Genomic DNA, 22,930 nt, shown 5'->3' with positions numbered 1-22,930 from the left:
TTCTGTCTTTGTTACGGTTGGAGGGGTGGGGTCTGAGGGCGGAGGTGCGGGATGTGGACGAGATGCATTGGAGGGCATCTTTAACCTGGGAAGGGAAATTGTGGTCTCTAAAGAAGGAGGCCATCTGGTGTGTTCTGTGGTGGAACCGGTCCTCCTGGGAGCAGATACGGCAGAGGCGGAGGAATTGGTTAAAGAGGAAGTGATTAAAGATGCCCTCCAACGCATCTTGTCCACATCCCGCACCTCCGCCCTCAGATTCCGCAACCTCCAAAAAGACCCCACCACCAGGGATATATTGTTTTTACCTCATTGATTGTATAAAAACCTATCTGGTTCACTAATGTCCTTTAATAAATGAAACCTGCTGACTGATAGCCTACATGTGAGCCAGATCTACAGAAATGGGGTTGACTCTTAAATGTCCTCAGAAATTACCAATAATCCACTCAATGCAAGAGTGATTAGAGATGGGCAACACATACTTGCCTTGCCTTTGACACAAACATGAAAAATAAATTTTAATGAATTCATTGTACTTTGTTCTTTGCGTACAAATATATAAGCCACCAAACATTGTATTAATTTTCCATAGCACTTTAAGATTAGCAGTGAATTGTTGTGCAATCAGTGACAATTCCCTCGCTGCTTGTTATACTCACCCATAGGGATTGTCATCTATCCCCCAAAGGGACTACAGCAGGATAGAAATCCATATCTTTAAGAAAACCACCTTGTGGATCAAAAGGTCATGCATCTATTTTTTATGTGATTTCCAGGATCCAAGGCATCTGTATCCCTTTCTTGTGTAGAGGATTAAGTACCAAACCATCAGGAAAGCATCCCTCCACTTTCCCTTATGCTCATTATTACCCATAAATCAGTTTAGATCATAATCAGACACAGCCACAGTTGATTTATAGCAAATTCAGTCTCAATTTATTGTACACTTACTCATTAGTAATTGCACAATGAAACACACTGTTCAACAGTTTTCAGTAGATGTTTATGATGACCTTAATTAAAGCCATATTCTTTGCATTATTACATAATTAGTCACAGAAAACTTTACTTGCCCTTTTAACAAAAAACATATGTTAATAATATATTTTCCTCTTCTGCCCTGTTCTTCAGGTTACTATGACAATCTAACAACAAAAATAGTCTGCCTTCCAATCAGATCAATATACATTAAATCCTTAGGGTTGCTTCCATATAGCAAAACCCTTTCTTGAGATTGTTCATCCGTGAAGCAGCAAGATTCAAAACATATCGGAATATAGTTTAAAAGTTGTTTTACACTATAACCTTACAGCAAACTATGTCGAAAAAAAGGAGCAACAGAGGAGATTTGAGGAGAAACCTGTTCACCATGAGAGTGATTGATATCTAGAACTCACTAGCTAAAAGGGTGATAGAAGCCGGAGCCATTACAACAATTAAGTATTTAGATGATCTTTTAATGTTCTGTAGCAGACACAGCAACGGATCAAGTACTGTAAAGTAGGAATAGAGTAGATAGGTGCTTGATGACTGGCCTGGATACAATAGGCTGGAAGGGGTTCTTTGCATACTGTAATACTCTTTTTTTTCAATAACTGTGACAAAGCTAGCTTGCAAGCATAAAATTGTCAACTCCCTCCACAACCATGTAAGATTGCTGATAAGAATTGAAAACACTTATATAAAAAATTGGGGATTATTTTGATAATTGTCACACCAAAGTTACAATGCTATCTCTGATAAGTAAAACCACAGTCTGATAAAAGAAATAATGAACCCCAAACCTTTATCAATAATAACTTAAAAATAACATAACACTGAAGTTTAGCTGATTGTAATAGATAGTTCTTCCCACACAATATGGAATAATGATTCAGATAGTCTATTCGTGATCAAATGACATCTCCTACCCCACCTTTCAAACATACAGTGGCAAAAAAATAAATTATGAATATCTCAAAATAAGATGAATAGTTTGGAAATTTATTAGATTTAGTCACCTTTATTTCAAATTGATTCTCAACATAAAGGGTTCACTCTCTCAGGATCAAGGTATTCTTATGTGATATTTTATGGATATCATTATTTATTTCTTTTAAACTCATATATCTGCAATTAGTAACCTATGTATTTTTGATTCCCTCAGAGAAATAAGAAAAAGTTACTTTTTCTTTTCAGGATTTTTTTTAGATTTGTGGTTTAATACACTTTGCATAACCACCAGATTGCATGATTTCTTATTGTCGAAAATTTGTCTGCATGGAGTCAGAGAGTCATAGAGATGTACAACACAGAAACAGACCCTTCGGTCCAACTCGTCCATGCCGACGAGATATCCCAACCCAATCTAGGTTCACCTGCCAGCACACAGCCCATATCCCTCCAAACTCTTCATATTCATATACCCATCCAGATGCCTTTTAAATATTGCAATTGTACTAGCCTCCATCACTTCCTCTGGAAGTTCATTCCATATACGTACCATCCTCTGCGTGAAAAAGTTGTCCTTTAGGTTGCTTTTATATCTTTCCCCTCTCACCCTAAACCTATGCTCTCTAGTTATGGACTCCTCCATCCCAGGGAAAAAAAGACTTGTCTATTTATCCGATCCATGCCCCTCATGATTTTATCAACCTCCATAAGGTCACTCCTCAGCCTCCGACGCTCCAGGGAAAACAGCTCCAACCTATTCAACTTCTCCTTATAGCTCAAATCGGCAAACCCTGGCAACATCTTTGTAAATCTTTTCTGAACCCTTTTAAGTTTCACAACATCCTTCCAATAGGAAGGAGACCAGAATTGCACGCAATATTCCAACAGTGGCCTAACCAATGTCCTGTACAGCTGCAACATGACCTCCCAACTCCTGTACTCAAAACTCTGACCAATAAAGGAAAGCATACCAAATGCCTTCTTCACTATCCTATCGCCCGTGACTCCACTTTCAAAGAGCTATGAAACCTGCACTCCAAAGTCTCTTTGTTCAGCAACACTCCTGAGGACCTTACCATTAAATGTATAAATCCTATTAAGATTTGCAAACCCAAAATGCAGCTCCTCACATTTATCTACATTAAACTCCATCTGCCACTTCTCAGCCCATTGGCCATATACTTCAAACTTAAATTGCCTCACCTAATCCTCTGTAGCAAACACTCATGAATCAAACTCCTACTTCCTAAAAGGTGGGTAGATATTTATGGAGAACCCTTATAATATCTGGGAGGGTTACAATTTATGTGAAAATAATTGCATTTTAGCTTATCAGCTTATCAGGGTAACACACTTAACTGGCTTCTTCCTTTTGGGAGAAAAGTTGCATTCCTCATGCCCAAGTAATGTGTTCTGAAGTCTGTCTCCTTCTGATATTGAGAGGAATTAATCGAGGGATTCAGCTACATAGAAATATAGAGTAGCACCATAGAATGTAGGAGCAGGAATAGGCCATTCAGCCCTTTGAGCATGTTTTGCCCTTTAATATAATGTTGGCTGTGTAACTCTGTTTCTCTCCACTGATGTGTTGAGTACTTCCAACAGCTTTTTTTTGTCCCATTAGCATTAAATAGCAACAGCCATTCAATATTCCTGTTGAAACGCACAATATCTCTTACTTTCTCATAAAGCTGTCAACCAGCCACTGATTCACAGTATCAATGACAAAATGCTATTATGCCCATCAACCTCTACCTTTTATGTAAATAAACATGGAGGCATTGCAGAACTCTTCCAGTAAAGTATAACTTATTAAAGGGCCATAAAGATGTCAAACAAACAATCAAATTTAGAACTACCTTCAATAGCTGTGTTAACACTGCCTGCTGAGAGCTACACTCATTCGTCATTCTTTGATCTCAGCCAGACATTCATAATGAGACCATTCTGTAAAATACTGATGTCTGGCCATCTTTCTTCCTATGTGCTACCAGACTTATTTTTAGATTACATTACATTACAATGTGGAAACAGGCCCTTCGGCCCAACAAGTCCACACTGACCCGCCGAAGCGCAACCCACCCATACCCCTACATTTACCCCTTACCTAACACTATGGGCAATTTAGCATGGCCAATTCACCTGACCTGCACATCTTTGGACTGTGGGAGGAAACCGGAGCACCCGGAGGAAACCCACACAGACACGGGGAGAACGTGCAAACTCCACACAGTCAGTCGCCTGGGGTGGGAATTGAACCTGGGTCTCAGGCGCTGTGAGGCAGCAGTGCTAACCACTGTGCCACCGTGCCACCCACTTGTTGAGTACTTCCAGCATTACCTGTTGTTATTTCAGATATGCAATAAAGACTTTGCTTTTGAATTAATAACAATTAAATTTACCTCTTCTTTCATTATAGCATAGCATCTTTATTTTTCCTTCTGAAACTAAGGGACTGTTTGTTATTGTAATTCAATCTGATGATGCATGAAGTCATAACATTATCCCTCATAATGTCAATCTAATTCTCCCCACAAAGCAAGATAACATCCTTGGAAGGAATGCAAATCCAAAAATATTGAATTCACAAATTACTTACAACTAAAGAAAAACAAATATACACAAGAATTAAACTGCTTAATTTGGCAGTCTTCTAAAATAATGCAGTCATTCCATTATCACTTCACATTTTCATATCTGCTTCCAAATTGAAAGATCTGAACTGAACAATACATTTATCTAAAATAGAAAGGTTACTATTGTCCTGCTCTCTCATTAGAGAGAGTCAACTGATGGTGGTTTAACCTGAGGCTCACCATGCGTCAGGAAAGGGGAGAGGTTGAGAAGGAAAGTCCTTCGCAGTATCCTTGGAGGGTGTAAGAATTAAACCCATGCTGTTAGCATCACTCTGCATTGCAAAGCAGCTGTCCAACCAACCAAGCTAACTGCCCATTTACGTACACCAGCAGACATTTATCTACACTAATAAATGCCAAGAATTTACTTTTCCCTACGCTTTTATGCTGTTGATCTTAATATTACATTTATTCAGATCTATGAAATTGCAATGTCAGAGTCAAGGTTCTGTTATGCATAAAAGTAACATATAATCCTTCCTGAACAGATGCCTAGGACAATAGTGAACTTAGTACAGTTACTGCCAATTGAAGGTCTCCGTTTAGTCAACGATGGCTCTTTCGGATGTTTACTTCAAAGGTACTATATCTTTCTTTCATCCAATTTCGTCCATTCAGAATCAATTTATTTGTGAGTTTAATATTTTATGGATTTATATTGCTTTCAAGAAAGTTAACTTGCTTCAAGGGTAGAATTGGAGGTACTTTTCTGATTTCATCCATCATTAGGGAACCTTGTCACTGGTCACATATGTGCTACAAAAGTGTTTTCTGAAATCAGATTACAGTTAGTGCATAATTTCCTTGCAATTCTCTTACAGTTTCCTATAGGCTGAATTTGACTTTCAGTCCACTGAATTAATGCTCAATTTCTGTATGACAGGACTCCAGTCCTAATTGAGTCTCATTCATGGGATATAAACCATTTTGTGTGTTTTCTTTGTGCATTTTGCATTCTGCCCACATTTGTCGCTGAACCAAGAATCCCAGATCAACCCACTAATTTCCTTTGTTTTGGGAATGAAAGTCCTTTAATATTGAAATAAAAAGAATGAAATATTCTAAAAAATTGCAAGTTAAGCTTTTTTTTGTTTATGGTTAATTCATGTTATCTGCCCACAGTAAAATTCCTGCTTTAAGTTCTTATTTAACAGTCCCTGGAGTCCAAATCTTCTGAAATTTAAACCAGATTAGACTTAACACTTCAAAAAATGATCAGATCCATAGTTGACTTTATACATTAAAGTTAATGCAAAGATGCCAATCTGCATTACGAATACAATGACACATTATTGGTTGTATTTGATAATAGTGTTTGAAATAAATGTTAAAATGAGATTATATCACTTCAGGGACCTGGAAGTAAAGCCTTTTTTGTCATCCGTTGTTAACTGTGAAACAAACATAGGATCAAAAGTCAGCTATTCAACTTCTCGAGCTTCTTCTGTCATTGAATTATCTCATGGCTGAACTGTAAACCTATCTGACTTAAATTCGATTTGATTCCCAAAATTGAACTCAATACTCTCAAAAGGATCTGACCAAACCACTGTGAAATTGAAACATTCCAATCAATGGTCCTTTATGAAATAGGTTAGGTCACTTTAATTTGGGGTCCAACAAATGCAAATTCACTGTACAAAACTTCAACCTTAGCTTAATATTTTGCTCAGAAAAAGAGTTGACTCCAGGATAGAATGTTTGGAAATGCAGACTAATACATTGCTATACTGAAAGAGTTTATCCGGTAAATTTCTTAAGAACCAGGTATGATAAAATGGGAAAATAATTCCACCTATCGCAGTCAAGCAGAAGATAGAAAACCTGAAACACATGTGCCAACAGGTTCAAGAACAGCTTCTTCCCCACTGTTATTAGACTTCTGAATGGACCTCTCAGATTTTAAGTCTAATGTTGATTTTGCTTTTTGTGCACCTTCTTTGCAGGGTAACTTTGTATTCCTCACTCTATTCAAACACCCTATGATCTTTGTATATTTTGATCTGCCTGTACTGCATGCAAAACAAAAGTTTTCCTTGTGCTTAGTTCCCTTCACATAACACTTATATCCCTACTGTAGGCACCACATAATGAATGCCAACGTGAAGGCGTTGTATAATTTCTCCCAGCTTTTCATTAAATAAATTGAGGAAGCTAACATACTCCCCAAACATTTGCTCCTTCAATGACATTATATTTCCAGAATCCCAGTACACATTTCCATATTTTCATGCACTATTCAGTTTTAAGTTAGCCTATATCTGTTTTCAAGTTTAAACCACAGCAGTCATTTAATTTAGTGGAGAGCTCATCTATCCTGGAGAAGCTGGCATCTGTCAGAAGCAGAAATCATCACTAATCAAATATTTAGAATTATATATTATTTCCAGCACAGAGAGGGACCCATTGATGAACCAATGCCATTATAATATTGTATAAATGTTAATACAATGATGAAATGTTGCAATGGCTGCCAAGTAATCCAACATGAAAGATGTAATTTTTCCAATTTCAATAATCGAATTTATTGATGTCTGATTGCAATTTCTACTCCAAGTCATTCTATTGTTGTTGCAGGAAGTTTTGTCCATGTTTAGTAAACCCTATGCCTGATTCAGCTGAATTAAGGGAATTACGCAGAATTAATAAAGTGTTTCAGGTAGGTGATAACAGTGATAAACTGCTTGAATTGTCTTATCTATTGAAGGGTGCATGACATAGAAACGTGCTGTTGATCTTCAATGGCCTATTAAAGTTGTCATTTAGAAAAACTTGTTTTGCCTTTAGCATTAAAAGCAGCTGTAGATTCAGCGCACTGCTGGTGCTTTGTCTTTTTAACTCACACGCATGATGAAATTAATTATTTCTGACTGATAACTACATGCATAACAGCTTTAATTGACAATGAATAAGAGAATTCATGATCCCTGGAGAGTTCAACACAGTCATCTTCAATTATAAATTCAGGTGTCATTCTCAGACGAGTGATAAATAGTGCAGGCTCTTAAAGCTGCATTCTTCAACAGTTTAAATGTAATTATTGAGACACTGCTGAAGGACATGTACAGCATAGCTCATAATCATCACAGCATAAAACAATTGCATTTATTCAGCAGCACAATTCTGTGCATCAATGTTTCAATATAATAAACCATAATTTATGGATTATTCTATCACAGTACAGTGATAATGGCACTTCCAAAGGAAGTAAAGTATCTTGAAGATGTGAAAGGTGCTATATAAATGCAAGTCCTTATTTTTAGAACATAGAATAATGCAGCCTTTCAGTCCACCATTTTGCGCCGAACATATGCATTCTAAATGAATCCATGCAACATGCTCCCTATCCTGTTATTCCCTGCCTGTTCTTAAGTCTGTCTAAATGCCTTTTAAACTTTGATATTGTATTTGCTTCTACCATCGTGCACATCTCCGTTAAACTTTCCCCTCTCAATTTAAACCTATGTCCCCTTGTATTTGACATTCCCACCCTCGTAAAAATTGACTCTGACCATCCATCTTATCCGTACCTCTCACCGCTTTATATACTTCTATCACCCCCTCAGTTTCCGATGCTCTTGAGAAAACAATCAAAGTTTGTCCAACCTCTCCTAATACATTGCCAGCCAGGCTAGTAACTTTCAGTTCAGTTTTGTCACTATGAATGCTACAAATGATTGCTGTTATGATCCTCATAAAACTTAATCTCTTGAAAAAATAGGAATCCCTAGCAACACCCACAGAAGCAATTGAGATATCAGATTTCATCTTTTGTAATTTTATTGTATCTGTCAAACCCAATATCAACAAATTATGTATGTGTTAACAGACCATGATAATTCATTAGGAGCGGTGAATTTCACTTCAAGTAAGTTGGTGTTATATATGTTGTGATACCATCAACTAACAGCTTGTGGGTAGAGTAATATACTGTCACTGTCCATTTTCCTTGCCTGCTTGGTTTAGTTGTAGGGAATCAATGACAAAAGAATCTTGATTAAAACAAAGGCTCTGATTTTAAGTAAGATGTACTTTTTTAAAATGACAGCAATTAAGTGTAAATTTCATTTGTAAGTTAGACACTGCTATGGAAACCATGTCAAATCCTGTAGATACAGGTCCTAACATGCTCTGCCTTCTCCCCACTCAAGCCAGAATGATATTATCAGATTGAGTGAAGCTTAGTACAGTCATGAGCATTCACCCCTTCAAACCCATTATATTAAACAAGTTGTCCTCCAGGTTTTCTAGTTAACACTTGTACGTGCATTATTCATGCATATATTTTCCATTACTTCATTTTCTCCATCACTCTAACTTTGCAAATTCATGTGATCTGGAGGTTTCATAATTTGTCTAGAATGTGCTTTCTTTGGACTTGGTTTTGGATAGCCAATTAGATTAGATTAGATTACATTACATTGTGGAAACAGGCCCTTCGGCCCAACAAGTCCACACTGACCCACCGAAGCGCAACCCACCCATACCCCTACATTTACCCCTTACCTAACACTACGGGCAATTTAGCATAGCCAATTAACCTGACCTGCACATCTTTGGACTGTGGAAGGAAACCGGAGCACCCGGAGGAAACCCACGCAGACACGGGGAGAACGTGCAAACTCCATACAGTCAGTCGCCTGAGGCGGGAATTGAACCCGGGTCTCTGGCACTGTGAGGCAGCAGTGCTAACCACTGTGCCATCGTGCCGCCCACAAATTGTTGACCTTAAGTCTGTTCTTGACTCTGCATGGTCTGTAAAGTCTGTCTACCTTGGAAGGCCTTTTTATCACTCAGGTTTACCTTATGCCAGACATATTCCTCCTAAACTTAGACCCTAATTTACTGAATTTCCACTCCACAGATCTTTTTCCCTGCTGAATCAGATTGTTGACCCATAACATCAGCTAGGAGATCTTTAATTACAAGAATTATTATCATGGCACTCAGCTGCTCTATTGAAACATGTTTTTTTTCAAACCATATCCTGGATTTCTTGACCAATTTCGTCTTGACCATGTCCTCAGTCTGTGGAACGCTGTATTCATAGAATCCCTATAATATGGAAACAGGTCATTTGGCCCAACAAGTCCACACTGACCCTCCAAAGAGTATCCCACCCAGACCCATTCCCCTATTACCCTACATTTTCCCCTGACTAATGCGCCCATCCTACACATCTCTGAACAATATGGGCAATTTAGCATGGCCAATTCACCTAACCTGCACATCTTTGGACTGTGGGAGGAGACCAGAGCAGCTGGAGGTAACCCAAGCAGACACATGGAGGATGTACAAACTCCACACAGCCTGAGGCTGGAATCGAACCTGGGTCCGTGGTGCTGTGAGGCAGCAGTGTTCACTGAGTCACTCCATGCTGTTCCATGGAGACTTCTGCAGATCATCCTCAATCTGTATAATCAAGTATTAATTCTTAATCCACTGATCTAACTGTGCTGAAGTATGTAAACTCTTTATATCAGTTTGTGAATGATGTTGAATAATTTCATTTGCCTTCTGAGATTGACCTACTGGTGAACCCCAATATTTACATCTTCAGATGTGCTAGTTAAGGATTGCTGTTGACTTCACTCTGCCACTGGTACATTCTTCCTTGATCATTCTTCATTCTTCCACGATCATTCTTCCTTAGAAGAGAAAGAATTTGAAACATTGCTCTCGGTCTTGTGTAGTGTCATCATCGGTTTGAATCGTGCTATAGTTTGTTCACCAGACTATGTTGACACCTGAAAGTTTATTCATGATTGCTCAACCATTGTTTCCACTTCCAAAGATTATTGTTGATTTCTGCAGTCTAAATTTACAAATGTGATGACAGGATGGTTTTCGAGTTCCTACAATCCTGGTAATCACAGATTTCACAATGATATATGAGATGTATCATCACTCCTTCGATCTCTGGCCACCACCCCATTAACTGAATCCTAATTGTACATCTGGCAGTCCCGAAAGGCCCCTGTTTTATCCTTTCTTCTTCAAGCTGGTATATCTAGCCATCTGTCATTAACCTGTAAGTCATCTATTGATTTTGAAGTCATGGACCTTTGCTTGGGCCATTCTTATGTTCTGGATGCTATAGGACAAGTCAGATCCCAAAAATACGATCTGGCTCGATAAATCATTTTTATAAAGCTTTTTATTCAATATGGTCGTCTTTCACTGAAATATGAGTACACAATACTGCAGAAAAGAATTTAAAAAAAACTGCAGATATTGGAAATCTGAAAGAAAAGCAGAAATTGCTAGAAAACCTCAGTAGGTCTGGCAGAATCTGTGGCGAGATATCACAGTTAATGTTTCAGGTCCAGTGACCCTTCTTCAGAACTGATATTAGCGAGAAAAAAACCATGGTTTTTACACAAAAGTTGAGGTGGGGGAGCCGGGACAGTAAATGATAGGTGGAGATAGAGCTCAAAAACAGTTGGCAGACAATGGGGTGATTTAAGGTCAGTCTGGGGGAATGAACAGTTGCTAATGGGGACTATTACTGATTGACAGTGGGTAGTGTGTGGTAGCAGCCCATGTGATGAGAGGGTCTGGTGTGTGGGGTGTGGAGGGAAGCATGGGAAAAGGTGTTCAAGCCCTAAAATGATTGATCTCATTATTAAGTCCAGGAGGCTGCAGAATGGAAAATGAGGTGCTGTTCTTCCAGCTTGTGCTGAGCTTTGGTGCAGCAAGCCTGAGGCAGAGGTGTTGGCTAGGGAGCACAGTGGTGTGCTGAAGTGGCAAGCAAGTGAAAGCTCGGGTATTTTTTGCAGACAGACAAAGCAATCACCCAGTCTGCACTTCATTTCCCCCAAGTAGAGGAGACCACATTGTGAGCAACTGAACACGTGACAGAACAAAAATACTAATTTCCCAACCCAATCACTTTACTTGTATTCAAAAATCTAGAGAATTTTTTTTTCCCTGTCCAATCTGTGGGTTTCATGGAACTACTTCTTCTTGGTTCCTGTCCAATGGGTTGTGGCTTTCCTTTCCCCTGGAACACTCACACTATAAGACCATAAGACATGGCAAGCTGTGAATTTCAGCACCTGCAGTTCTTTTGTCTCTATAGGAACAGACGTAGGCCATTCAGTCCTTCAACTTTATTCTATCATTCAATGAGATCATTGTTGATCTGAGGAGATTGTGGCTGATTGCACCTGAGAGCTCAGACTTTCTTCATTATTTTTAGCATCTGCAGAGTTCTGACCAAATGGGCGGCACGGTAGCACAGTGGTTAGCACTGCTGCTTCACAGCGTCAGAGACCCGGGTTCAATTCCCGCCTCAGGCGACTCTCTGTGTGGAGTTTGCACATTCTCCCCGTGTCTGCGTGGGTTTCTTCCGGGTGCTCCGGTTTCCTCCCACAATCCAAAAATGTGCAGGTTAGGTGAATTGGCCATGCTAAATTGCCCGTAGTGTTAGGTGAAGGGATATATGTAGGAGAATGGGTCTGGGTTGGTTACGCTTCGGCGGGTCGGTGTGGACTTGTTGGGCCGAAGGGCCTGTTTCCACACTGTAAGTAATCTAATCTAAAAATGTTCTGAAACTGTGTGCTCCAAAGCTTGCCTTGTCTCTAACCAAACTGTTCTAGTACAGCAACACTGGCAACTACCTGACAACGTGGAAAATTGCCTAGGTATGATGTGTATACAAAAGCAAAACAAATCCAATTCAGCTAGTTATCACTCCATCAGTCTACTATTGATCATCAGAGTGTTGGAAGGGGTGCCACACAGTTGTACAAACAAACAGGACTTGCTTAACAATGCATAGTTATGCTCAAATTGAATTCCACCAGGGTCACTTAGAGCATAGAACATACAACACAGAATGTTACAGCATAGTACAGGCCCTTCAGCCCTTGATGTTGGGCCAACCTGTGAAATTAATCTGATGTCCATCTAACCTACACCGTTTCAGTAATATCCATATGTCTGTCCAATGTTAGCATTGCTTTCTCTTCTTAGTTGCTGCCTTACCTGAGTTTCTCCAGCTATCTCTGTTTTTGTTCCCATCTTTCTCTCACCTGCCTCCCCTCCTCTGCTGATCTCCCAAATATACCTGCCTAGCAAACATGGGGTAGTTGACAGGAGGCCATTCTTCAGTCTAACCTGACCATTCCTCCCAAACCATTTACGCAGTCATCCACCTCAGTAACAACCTCCCTACCTCATTATTGTCCTATGCTTCTGCCACTCTTACCCACTGTATAATATAGAACATAGAACAGCACTTTGGCCCATGATGCTGTGCTGAACGTGATGCCATATTAAATTAATCTCTTCTGCTTGCCTCCTATTGTATATGCCTCCACTATTACCCCTGGCAGCCCATTCCAGACTCTTACCACTCTCTATGTAAAAGACTGTCCTCACATCTCCTTTGAACTTTCCATGTCTTGCATATAATGCATGCCCACAGTATTTTACCCTTCTTGCTACCTTCTTCTCTACTCATCTGCTTCCCTGCTCCCCATCCACTCTACTCACCTACCTCTTTACCCACCCGAGAAACATCACTCATTCACACAATTGCCTGCTCATCAACATTTACCTATTCACTACTCGCTAGCACTCACGCCGGACATTTAAGGGATATGACAACTGGTCCTTAAGAAAGGATGAGGGGCTTAGTCTATGCCCCACCCTCAACTCTGGTGTTACAGCACCACAATAGGGCTGTACAAGGGAAGGTGCTCCTTGCTTTTCTCAAGATTCTCAACCTGGAAAGATTCAGCCAGAAAGCAACTGAGAAAAGAGTGAATGGGATGGCATTCTGGTCACAATTGCCACTCCGTGAAAGATCCACCCCTTGATGTGACATGCTGTGGAGAAAGTTGTAAATGTGTAATTTTTTCATTGTAATTCTGTTGAAAATTGGTAAATATCTTTCCTCTCAGACAAAGCTGGAAGAGTTGGTTGCATCTGGGAGATTTGACCAGAAAGAAGATTTCACTGTCATACTTCAACCATTTCTGAAAAGTGTAACACCTCCATTAAATTTGGTAAGCTATCCAAACCACATTTCAAACTTTCAATGAAATGATCTTTTTTTTATATGAGAAGTGGATTGCATTGTATCGTGTGCTGCAACATTGCAAACCTACGCCTGTCTTGGTGCCTGTAAAAGCAGTTGAGCGATGACAATGTGTGGAAAAGCAATATCCAGCAAATTGTAACGATCTGAAAATTGGGTGCAGATCTGATAATAACTTTCAAAAATGTCATTGAATGAATACTTGTGTCGGAAAAATAAACTGCAGAGCGATAGGAGAAAAGCAAGGAACTGCAAAGTGTCAACATAGACACAACGGGCTGAATGGCCTCATATGTGATGTTTGCGATTCTATGGCAGAGGCAACCAGTGAAACCAACAACCCAAATTGATTTTAGAAGCTCAGCACTTCCATTCCTCCTGGTTCCATAGAAGAAATTAGCACATACCTCCTGGGCTGCTCTTTGTCCTGATACCCAGTTGAAATGGTGCAGACCGCTCAGAGAATTAGCCTGCCTCGATGCGCACAAAAGTTGCAAGGCAGAAATTTGATGATGCCATAACACCCTGATTTGCATATTTAAAAGACTTCTGCCTGACTTGGTCAGATGTTCCCTACTGCCCTTGGCTTTACAGGATTCACTACCTTGGTAAGAATGCAGTAAGTCATTGCCCAACTTCCACTTTCACTAGGCAGGTTGCCTCAAGATCTCGAGGTGAAAGTGAGGACTGCAGATGCTGGATATCAGAGTCAAGATTAGAATGGTGCTGGAAAAGCACAGCAGATCAGGCAGCATCTGAGGGGCAGGAAAATCGACGCTTTGGGCAAAAGCCCTTCATCAGGAAAGCCTGCCTGACCTGCTGTGCTTTTCCAGCACCAACTCTAATCTTGCCTCAAGGTCTCCCCTAATGTCTTGTACTGAGCATACAGTCAACACCACAAATCATATTTTTGCCAAATCAAATACACTTCATGGTGACAACATAAGGAATTGTAAGTCAGATATACAGTCTAATTATTAAATTATTGTAAAAGTCAGACAGTATTTCTCCTGAATTTCTTTTCATGAAACAAGATTTTTCACCAACTAAAATGGGAAAGTTAAATCACGATATTATAATAATTAAATGAGAGATCATTTTGAAAGAACTGTGTAATTGTTCTTGTCCTCTTTTACCCTTTGGTAAGTATTTTCTTATTGTTACTATAAATGATCTCTGTTAGGGTGATAAAATCTCAATCCATCTTCTGTTTAGATGTCATCGCCGTGATTAGTGCTAGTCATTTACAAGCAAGATATATTTTAATCGCACTTAAGGTACTGTCGTTGTTGGCAAACTGACATTTATTGCCTACCACTATATCAACTAATTGCACGACCAAGTCAGAGAGCAGTTAAGAGTCAATCAAGTTGGTTTTGGGAAAGGAGTCAAATGTAGACCGGCTCAGTGGGTGGCGGTGTGGTGGCTCAGTGGTTAGCACTGCTGTTTCACAGCACCAGGGCCCTGGGTTCGATTCCAACAATGGGCGACTGTTAGTGTGGAGTTTGCACATTCTCCCTGTTTCTGTGTGGGTTTCCTCCCACAGTCCAAAGATGTGCAGGTTAGGTGAATTGGCCAAGCTCAATTGTCCATCGTGTTCAGGGATGTGCAGGTTAGGTATATTAGTCAGGGGTAAATGTAGAGTAATAGGGTAGTGGAATAGGTCTGGGTGGGTTACTCTTGGAGAGTCAGTGTGGACTTGTTGGACGAAATGGCCTGTTTCCATGCTGTAGGGATTCACTGAATAGACCAGACCGAGCAAAGACTTAGGTATCAGGCTACTAGATCCCCTGCAATGAATTTCCACAGCATGTTTAATTAAATCTGTATATTCTCCAAGTACTTTTTTTTATTCTATATTAATTTTGATGAGACAAAGCAGACTCCATGCTATTTCATCCATGTTGACTCCAGACCCCATTAGGCCTCATGTGAACAGGTCAAACTTTAGCAAAAATATCTCCTGCTGAGCATTATATACAGTATACCATGATCACTTCATGATTCAGCTCTCCTCCATGTTGAACATCACTTGGAAGAAATATTTGGGGTGGTAAGGACACAGATTACAATCTGGGTGAGGGAACTTCAATGTCCATCACAAGTGGCTCGGCAGCACCACTGCTAATCAAGTTGGTCCTTGTGGAGACAAAGATCTGTATTCATATTGCAGATGAACTTCCTTGTGTCGTGTGGCACTATTAACGTGTTAAATAAGTTAAGCTTCCAACAGGTCAATGACCATAAGGGTGACCATCACGCAGTTGTAGGCACAACATTCCACCTTCACATTGAGAATATTTTACATTGTGTTTTGTGGCTTGATCCACCTGCTAAATTGGATATACCTCTAACAGATCTGGCAATTCAAGACTGGGCTTACATGAGACGCTGTGACCCACCAGCTATATTGGACTCCAAAGCAATCTGCAAACTCATGGCCCAGTATATTCCCCACTCAACCATTATCATCAAGCCTGGACATCAATCCTGGTTTAATGAAGTGTGTAGGCCAGCATGTGTCGGAGTAGCACCAAGCTTACATAAAAATAAGATGTCAACCATTTGAACTTGTAACAATTATGTGACAAACAAGTAACAAGTGATATACAGAGATAATTGATTCCACAACTGATGGTTCAGACCTAACGTCTACGATGCTGCCACATCTAATCAGGAATGATGGGGTCTCTTGAACCTTACTGGAGACAAGGCTCCACAAATATGCCTGTTCTCAATGATGGGGAACCCAACACATCAGTGCAAAACACAAGGCTGAAGCTTTTGTAATAATCTTCAGCAGAAGTACCAAGTGCATGATCTATCTCAGCCCCCTCCAGAGGTCCCCAGCATCCCAGATATCAGTCTTCAGCCAACTCAATTCATTCCACATCATATCAATAAACAGCTGGATACACAGGATATTGCAAATGCTTGAATGGCTGTATCATTGTCATCTCCCTGGCAATATGGAAAATTCGCCAAGCGTCTCCTATACACAAAAAACAAAACAAATGCATCGTGGTTAATTACCACACCAAACTGTTTACTCCCAATCATCAGTTAAGTGATGGAAGTGTCATCAACATTGCTGTCAAGCAATACTTACTCAGCAACAATCTGTTACTGACACCCAGTTTGGGTTCTGCCAGGGCCAACCCGACTTCAATATAGGCTTGGTTCAAACATGGGCAAAAGAGTGAAATTCCAACAATGAAGTCAGAGTGCCTGTTCTTCATATCAAGGCTCTTTTGAATGAGTGTGGTATTGAAGACCCCTAGCCAAAGTGGAATCAATGAGAATCAAAGAAAAGCTCTCCAATGGCTGGAATCGTACCAATCATACTGATTGCGGTTGTTGGAGGTCAGTCATCTCAGCTCCAGGATATCTCTGCTGAAGTTCCTCAGGGTAGTGTCCCAGATCAGAACTGGGTATGTTTGCTGATGATTGCACGATGTAAGCATCTTTTGCATTGCCTCAGATTCTGACACAGCCTATGTTCATGTGTTGCAAGATCTGGACAATACCCATGTTTGGGCTGACCAAGGCTACAGTAAGATGTGCTGCTGGAAAAGTGCAGCATGTCAGGCAACATTCAAGGAGCAGGAGAATTGACGTTTCGGGCATAAGCCCTTCTTTATTCCTGAAGAAGGGCTTATGCCCGAAACATCGATTCTCCTGCTCCTTGGATGCTGCCTGACCTGTTGCACTTTTCCAGCAACACATTTTTCAGCTCTGATCTCCAGCATCTGCAGTCCTCATTTTCTCCAAGGCTCCAATAAGGTCAGGAACTGAGTGGCCCTGGCAGAACCCCAACTGGATGTCACTGAGCAGATTGTTGGTAAGCATGTGCTGCTTGATGGCATAGTTGATGAAAACTTCCATCACTTTACTGATTATTGAAAGTAAATAGACTGATGCGGTAATTAGCCAGGATTTATTCTGTTTTTTTATGTACAGGACACGCTTGGGAAATTTTCTGCATTCTCAGGTCAATGCTAGTGTTGTAACTCCACTGGAATAAATTGGCTAGGGGAGCAGCAAGTCCCGTTCCCACCTTGAGTTCTCCACACTTGATCCCAAGCTTCACAGTATTTAAACAGATAGGGATGTATAGTTTCTCTGCATAGAGTACCATGCCCGATGAAATTGCTGGGAAAACAGAGCTGGTTGTCAGCTGTCTGAAGTGGCACTTCCTCCAGACAGAGAGAGGAAGGCAGAGATCTTGCCTCCTGCCATTCCATAGAGCATTAAATGGCTGCAGGGCTACTAACCTTAGTAGGGATACATTTTCAGTGGCAGGGACTATACTGTCTAAGATGCCATGGGTTACAGATCTAGTCTCAATGATATTTTAACCTATTTAAATTTTCTACTGAAATAACTACCACAAAGTTACTGTACAGAGAAGCAACCAATGTAAATAATGTATGTTAGGTCACAACCTAATACTTACAATGATGACTTTCAGAAATAGTATCATTCTACATCGTTCCCTTGAAACCGGAATTAGAATCTTAGCTCCAGGAATTTAGATAATTTATTATAATATAAAGTTTTCTTTGCAATTTTCTGATGGGGCATGTCAACCAGCATCAAAAAGCAGTGCCAAATCCATTGCAAAGGTAAAAGCTCAATCAATTAACAAGTAGTTTCCCAAGCTCTTTTTTTTCCAGAAATTAATCTTCCAATATAATCCAACTGCTAAATATCCATATTTTTGTTTGTGTCATAGTAACTGCATTCCAAGAGTTGCAAAATTCTCTTTAGAACATTGTAACAAAATTCTATAAGATAATTTCCTTTTGCTTATTTACTTGTTCAGGCTGGTGAGGTTGATTACTCCTTTTTCAGTCCAGACTGTTTCCATTTCACCATAAAGGGGCACAAGGAGATGGCCAAAGCACTTTGGAATAACATGGTAAGAATGTTGTAGTCTCCTAATGGATCTCTATCTTTGAAAACTGTGCTACATAACAGTCTCTAATAAATGCTTGTTCATCCAATAAATATAAAAATACATTTATATATAGTGCCTTTCTCATAATAAAGGAGAGTCGTTATAAAAGAACATTTTTAATGTGGAACTGCATCAAAAGATATAGGGTAGGTAACCTAATCTTGGGGCAAAGAGATTGGTTTTAAGGAGTGTCTTAAGGATGGAATCAGAAGTAGAGAGGTACCAATGTCACAAGAAGAAATTCCAGAGCTTGGGGCTGAAGCAGACAAAAGCACAGCCAGCAATGGTTGAGAATTTATGACTAAAAATATGAAAGAAGTCAGGATGAGAGGAACCCAGATCACTTAGCAGGTCATGGAGTTGAAGATGGTTCGGAAGATTGGGAGAGATAAGGCTGTTGAGGGATTTAAAGTGAAAGATTAAACTATTTAGATCAGAATATTGTTTAAGTAGGTACCAATGTAGGTCAATAAGCACCAAGATGATAGGGGAACAGGAGCGAAAGCATGGGCTGTAGAGATTTGAATCACAGAAATAAATAACATTTTTGAACTCCTTGTTTCAGTTCCAACCAGAAGGCGAGAAGGTGGAAATTTATTCAATTTCTAAACCGGTGCAGCTCATTTGTCCAACAAAGGTACAACTGAAAGGTCATCAAACTTAGTTGATTAATTTTATGAAGTTGTGCTTTGTGGTATGCATGAGTTATTTGGTGCATATTTGCAATATTTTTTTACATGGCTTTAGAAATACTTGGTGACTTTTCTCCACTGATGTTTTATCTCTCAAATGGTTATTGAAGTGCAAAAATGTCCATCTTTGATACCAGAACATATTCCATTTTGAATATTCTTGTGTCAGACGAAGAAAGTCAGGTTAGAAACAATAGAACACAAATAGCTTCTGGCCAAAGGTCCTCCTTGTCTCCTTTCAACAAACATAATAGAACTAAAGCCAAATCATTGAAAAGCTACGGTAAAATGCAGGCAGAAAACAAAGAGAATTTACTCCTTGATTTATATATAGTAAAAGTCTAGCTGTAGAGCCTGATAGATCATTGTTCTGGAGGTGGCATCTGACCTCTACTTATACTGCTTAGCCCTCTTAGTCCTGAACACTTTAAGCCAGCATAAATCTATTGACCTCAGGTTTAAAATCATTAATTGACCTAGCAAAGCTGTTTCTTCTGAGGTGTTCCATATTTTTATCACTCTTTACAAGAAGATATGCACTCTAACTTCTCTACAGAATAGCCTGACTCTGATTTCAGTGTTATAGCTCCTTGTTTTAAATTGGAACACGAGAACAAAGGACAAAGAAAATTTACAGCCCAGGAACAGGCCCTTCGGCCCTCCAAGCCTGAGCCAATCCAAATGTACTGCCTAAACCTGTCCATCAATTCCTAAGCATCTGTATTCCTCTGCTCCCCACCTACTCATGCATCTATCCAGACGCATCTTAAATGAATCTACTGTGCCTGCCTCTACCACCTCTGGTGGCAACGCGTTCCAAATGGCCACCACCCTCTGTGTGAAGTACTTGCCGCATGTATCCCCCTTAAACTCTCCGCCTCTCACCTTGAAAGCGTGACCTCTCATTATTGAATCCTTCATCCTGGGAAAAAGCTTGTCTCTAACCACCTTGTCTATACCCTTCATGATCTTGTAAACCTCAATCAGGGCCCCCTCAATCTCCTTTATTCTAATGAAAATAAACCTAACCTACTCAACCTCTCTTCATAGCTAGCACCTTCCATACCAGGCAATATCCTCGTAAACCTTCTCTGCACCCTCTCCAAAGCGTCCACATCCTTTTGGTAATGTGGTGACCAGAACTGTACACAGTATTCTAAATGCGGCTGAACCAATGTCTTTACAATTTTAACATGACTTGCCAGCTCTTACACTCAATATCCTGTCCAATGACGGCAAGCATGCTATGTGCCTTCTTGACCACTCTATCCACTTGTGCAGCAAACTTCAGGGTACAATGGACTTGCACTCCTAGGTCTCTCTGCCCATCAACTTTTCCTAAGGCTCTTCCGCTCATTGTATAATGGGAAAGGATTTCTCTCTATTTATCTGGTCTGATTATCTGATCCTTTCAGAGTACTCAAAACTCCAAACAAGCACCGATTGACCTTCTAAACTCCAGAGATGCTAAACTTAGTTTATGTAACCTCTTAACCCTTGGGTTCTGCGAAAACAGTGACTCTCACTTTCACGGCCAATGTAAATTTCACTGGGTGTGGTGCCTGGATCTGTACATAGTACTCCAAATGTCATCTAATATTATTTTTAAATGCTTGTTACTTGAACTCAGTTTCTTGGTTTCTTCACAGGAACATCCTTACATTTATACCCGATGGAACAGTGTTGCCTCTATGCCTCCACCATCAACCAGTGTGTCAGCTACATGGACACAAATAGATGTTTCTGCATTTACCCTACTTCTTCTGCCTTTTGTTAACTTTTCCTGATCTGCTTCAACTAGGCATAGAAAGTGTTCTTGAAATGTAAATGAAGAAATGAGCTCCGAAATATGCATTTCTGCTGGAAATTGTTACAACCAAACAAACGTTCTCAACTACAAAAGAAAAATGCTGCAATGGATGAATGTTTTAAAGACCTTTCCTCCTTTGTGAGCGAATTTGAAAAGACTTAACATGGATTTTCATTGAACTGTTTCTTGTTTAATACATATTCAGCATGTATAAGTTCAACAAATATAACAACATGGGGCTACAACCCATGATTTTCTACCCATTGAAATTAACCAATGAAATACCATGAGACACAAAGTTTGGAACCATTAGCTTGCCTGCTGGATTGATTTGACCATTCCTGCCGCAAGTGCTTGTGCTCAGATGGGGGAAGGCAAGGCACCGCAATCTGTCTAATTTGTGAAAAATGGCCAATAAATTTTGTTAATGAGCTTATTGTCAATTGCCAATGATTAGAATTTTGCTGAGGAGATATAGTTGAACACTGGATCAGGGACAGTTCAGGTATGTGGAGGTGGCAACATAGTGTGGAATCATTCATGGTCACACTATTTATTAGGTGAGCCCATGAAAGGGCAGCTGAAGTATTTTTGAGTGTATATAAGAACACAACCAAAAAGTAGAACAGAAGTCATTTCACCTTGCTTCATCCATCAGTAACAGGAAAAGCACCTGATAAGCTAGCATTCTGCATTACACTCGCCATCATGCCCCTGAAAAGACTGGATCACCTGATCATCTTTTTGTGACTCTGATATTGTTACAAAGGTCAATGAAATGAAAATGCAATAGAAACCATCTGCGCACCATCAGCAGGCCATGAGGCTTTGGAAGATGAAGATGAGGTGCCTGGAACGCTTGTTGGGATCAGACAGTACACTCCCGCAAGGGTCCCCTGGTGATCTGTGGCATACTCTATACTATGACCTTCCAAAGCAGTGTCAACCCTGAGGTGGGCAAAGCCCTGGAATGGCAATTTTCATTGTGAGAAAAGGAAATTCTGGAGATGGAAGAGGAAGAATTAAAGGGCATAGAGCAAGGTGATGTCAGACAGCACAAAGAGGTGACCTAGGCTGGATGGTAAAAGTGAGGACTGCAGATGCTGGAGATCAGAGTCTAGATTAGAGTGGTGCTGGAAAAGCACAGCAGGTCAGGCAGCATTCGAGGAGCAGGAAAATCGACGTTTCTGATGAAGGGCTTTTGCTCAGAATGTCAATTTTCCTGCTTCTCGGATGCTGCCTGACCTGCTGTGCTTTTCCAGCACCACTCTAATCTAGACTCTGATTTCCAGCATCTGCAGTCCTCACGTTTGCCTAGTTGATTTTAACCTTATTGCGAATCGTCTTGCAAGGATGCCTACCTTGAAGAAGTTATCCTCCTTTCCCTACAAGAATCTCAGTGAATCTATCTCTCACTGGAACCCCCAGGACATCTCCTCTGCCCCTTCCTGATGAAGGGCTTTTGCCCGAAGCATCGATTTTCCTGCTCCTCGGATGCTGCCTGACCTGCTGTGCTTTTCCAGCACCACTCTAATCTAGGCTGGACGGTATACAGGGAACTCACAAGAATACAGTCAAAGCCAGGGAACACCTGATTCTGGCACATTTCACCTGAGTAATCTAATCGAGACTGTGAGCTCTAGAAATTACTGTGAGATGCTTGTGGGAACACTTCCACTGAAAATGCAACCTTGAATAAACCTACTCTTGCCCCATGGTGCACATGGATCCAACAGTCTTCTTGCCCCCTTTTCAATGTCCATTGCTTCCCTTCACCACTTCATTGCTCTGAGTTGAATCAGTAAAGAATGGAAGCTTGCACTGTTGGATATTTACAGTCCGGTCGAAAAGTGA

At 40.3% G+C, this 22,930-nt stretch overlaps 1 protein-coding gene across 2 annotated transcripts in view; it reads left to right on the top strand.

Moving 5' to 3' along the window:
• si:dkey-177p2.18 (phospholipase B1, membrane-associated) overlaps nt 1-22,163 on the top strand; it is a 71,660-nt gene extending 49,497 nt beyond the window's left edge. For both annotated transcript variants that reach the window (XM_043698463.1, XM_043698462.1), the window contains exons 11-16: nt 5,057-5,148; nt 7,146-7,227; nt 13,478-13,582; nt 18,440-18,535; nt 19,140-19,211; nt 20,916-22,163. In XM_043698463.1, the coding sequence (XP_043554398.1) occupies nt 5,057-5,148; nt 7,146-7,227; nt 13,478-13,582; nt 18,440-18,535; nt 19,140-19,211; nt 20,916-21,053 (585 nt within the window). In that variant the 3' untranslated portion in view covers nt 21,054-22,163. The remainder of the gene's footprint in view (nt 1-5,056; nt 5,149-7,145; nt 7,228-13,477; nt 13,583-18,439; nt 18,536-19,139; nt 19,212-20,915) is intronic.
• Nucleotides 22,164-22,930: the final 767 nt, after the last annotated feature.

This window comes from Chiloscyllium plagiosum, chromosome 10 (assembly GCF_004010195.1).
Source record: "Chiloscyllium plagiosum isolate BGI_BamShark_2017 chromosome 10, ASM401019v2, whole genome shotgun sequence".
Lineage (NCBI taxonomy): Eukaryota > Metazoa > Chordata > Chondrichthyes > Orectolobiformes > Hemiscylliidae > Chiloscyllium > Chiloscyllium plagiosum.
Note: the sequence above shows the minus strand (reverse complement) of the source record. Positions and strands in the feature narration are given on the sequence as shown.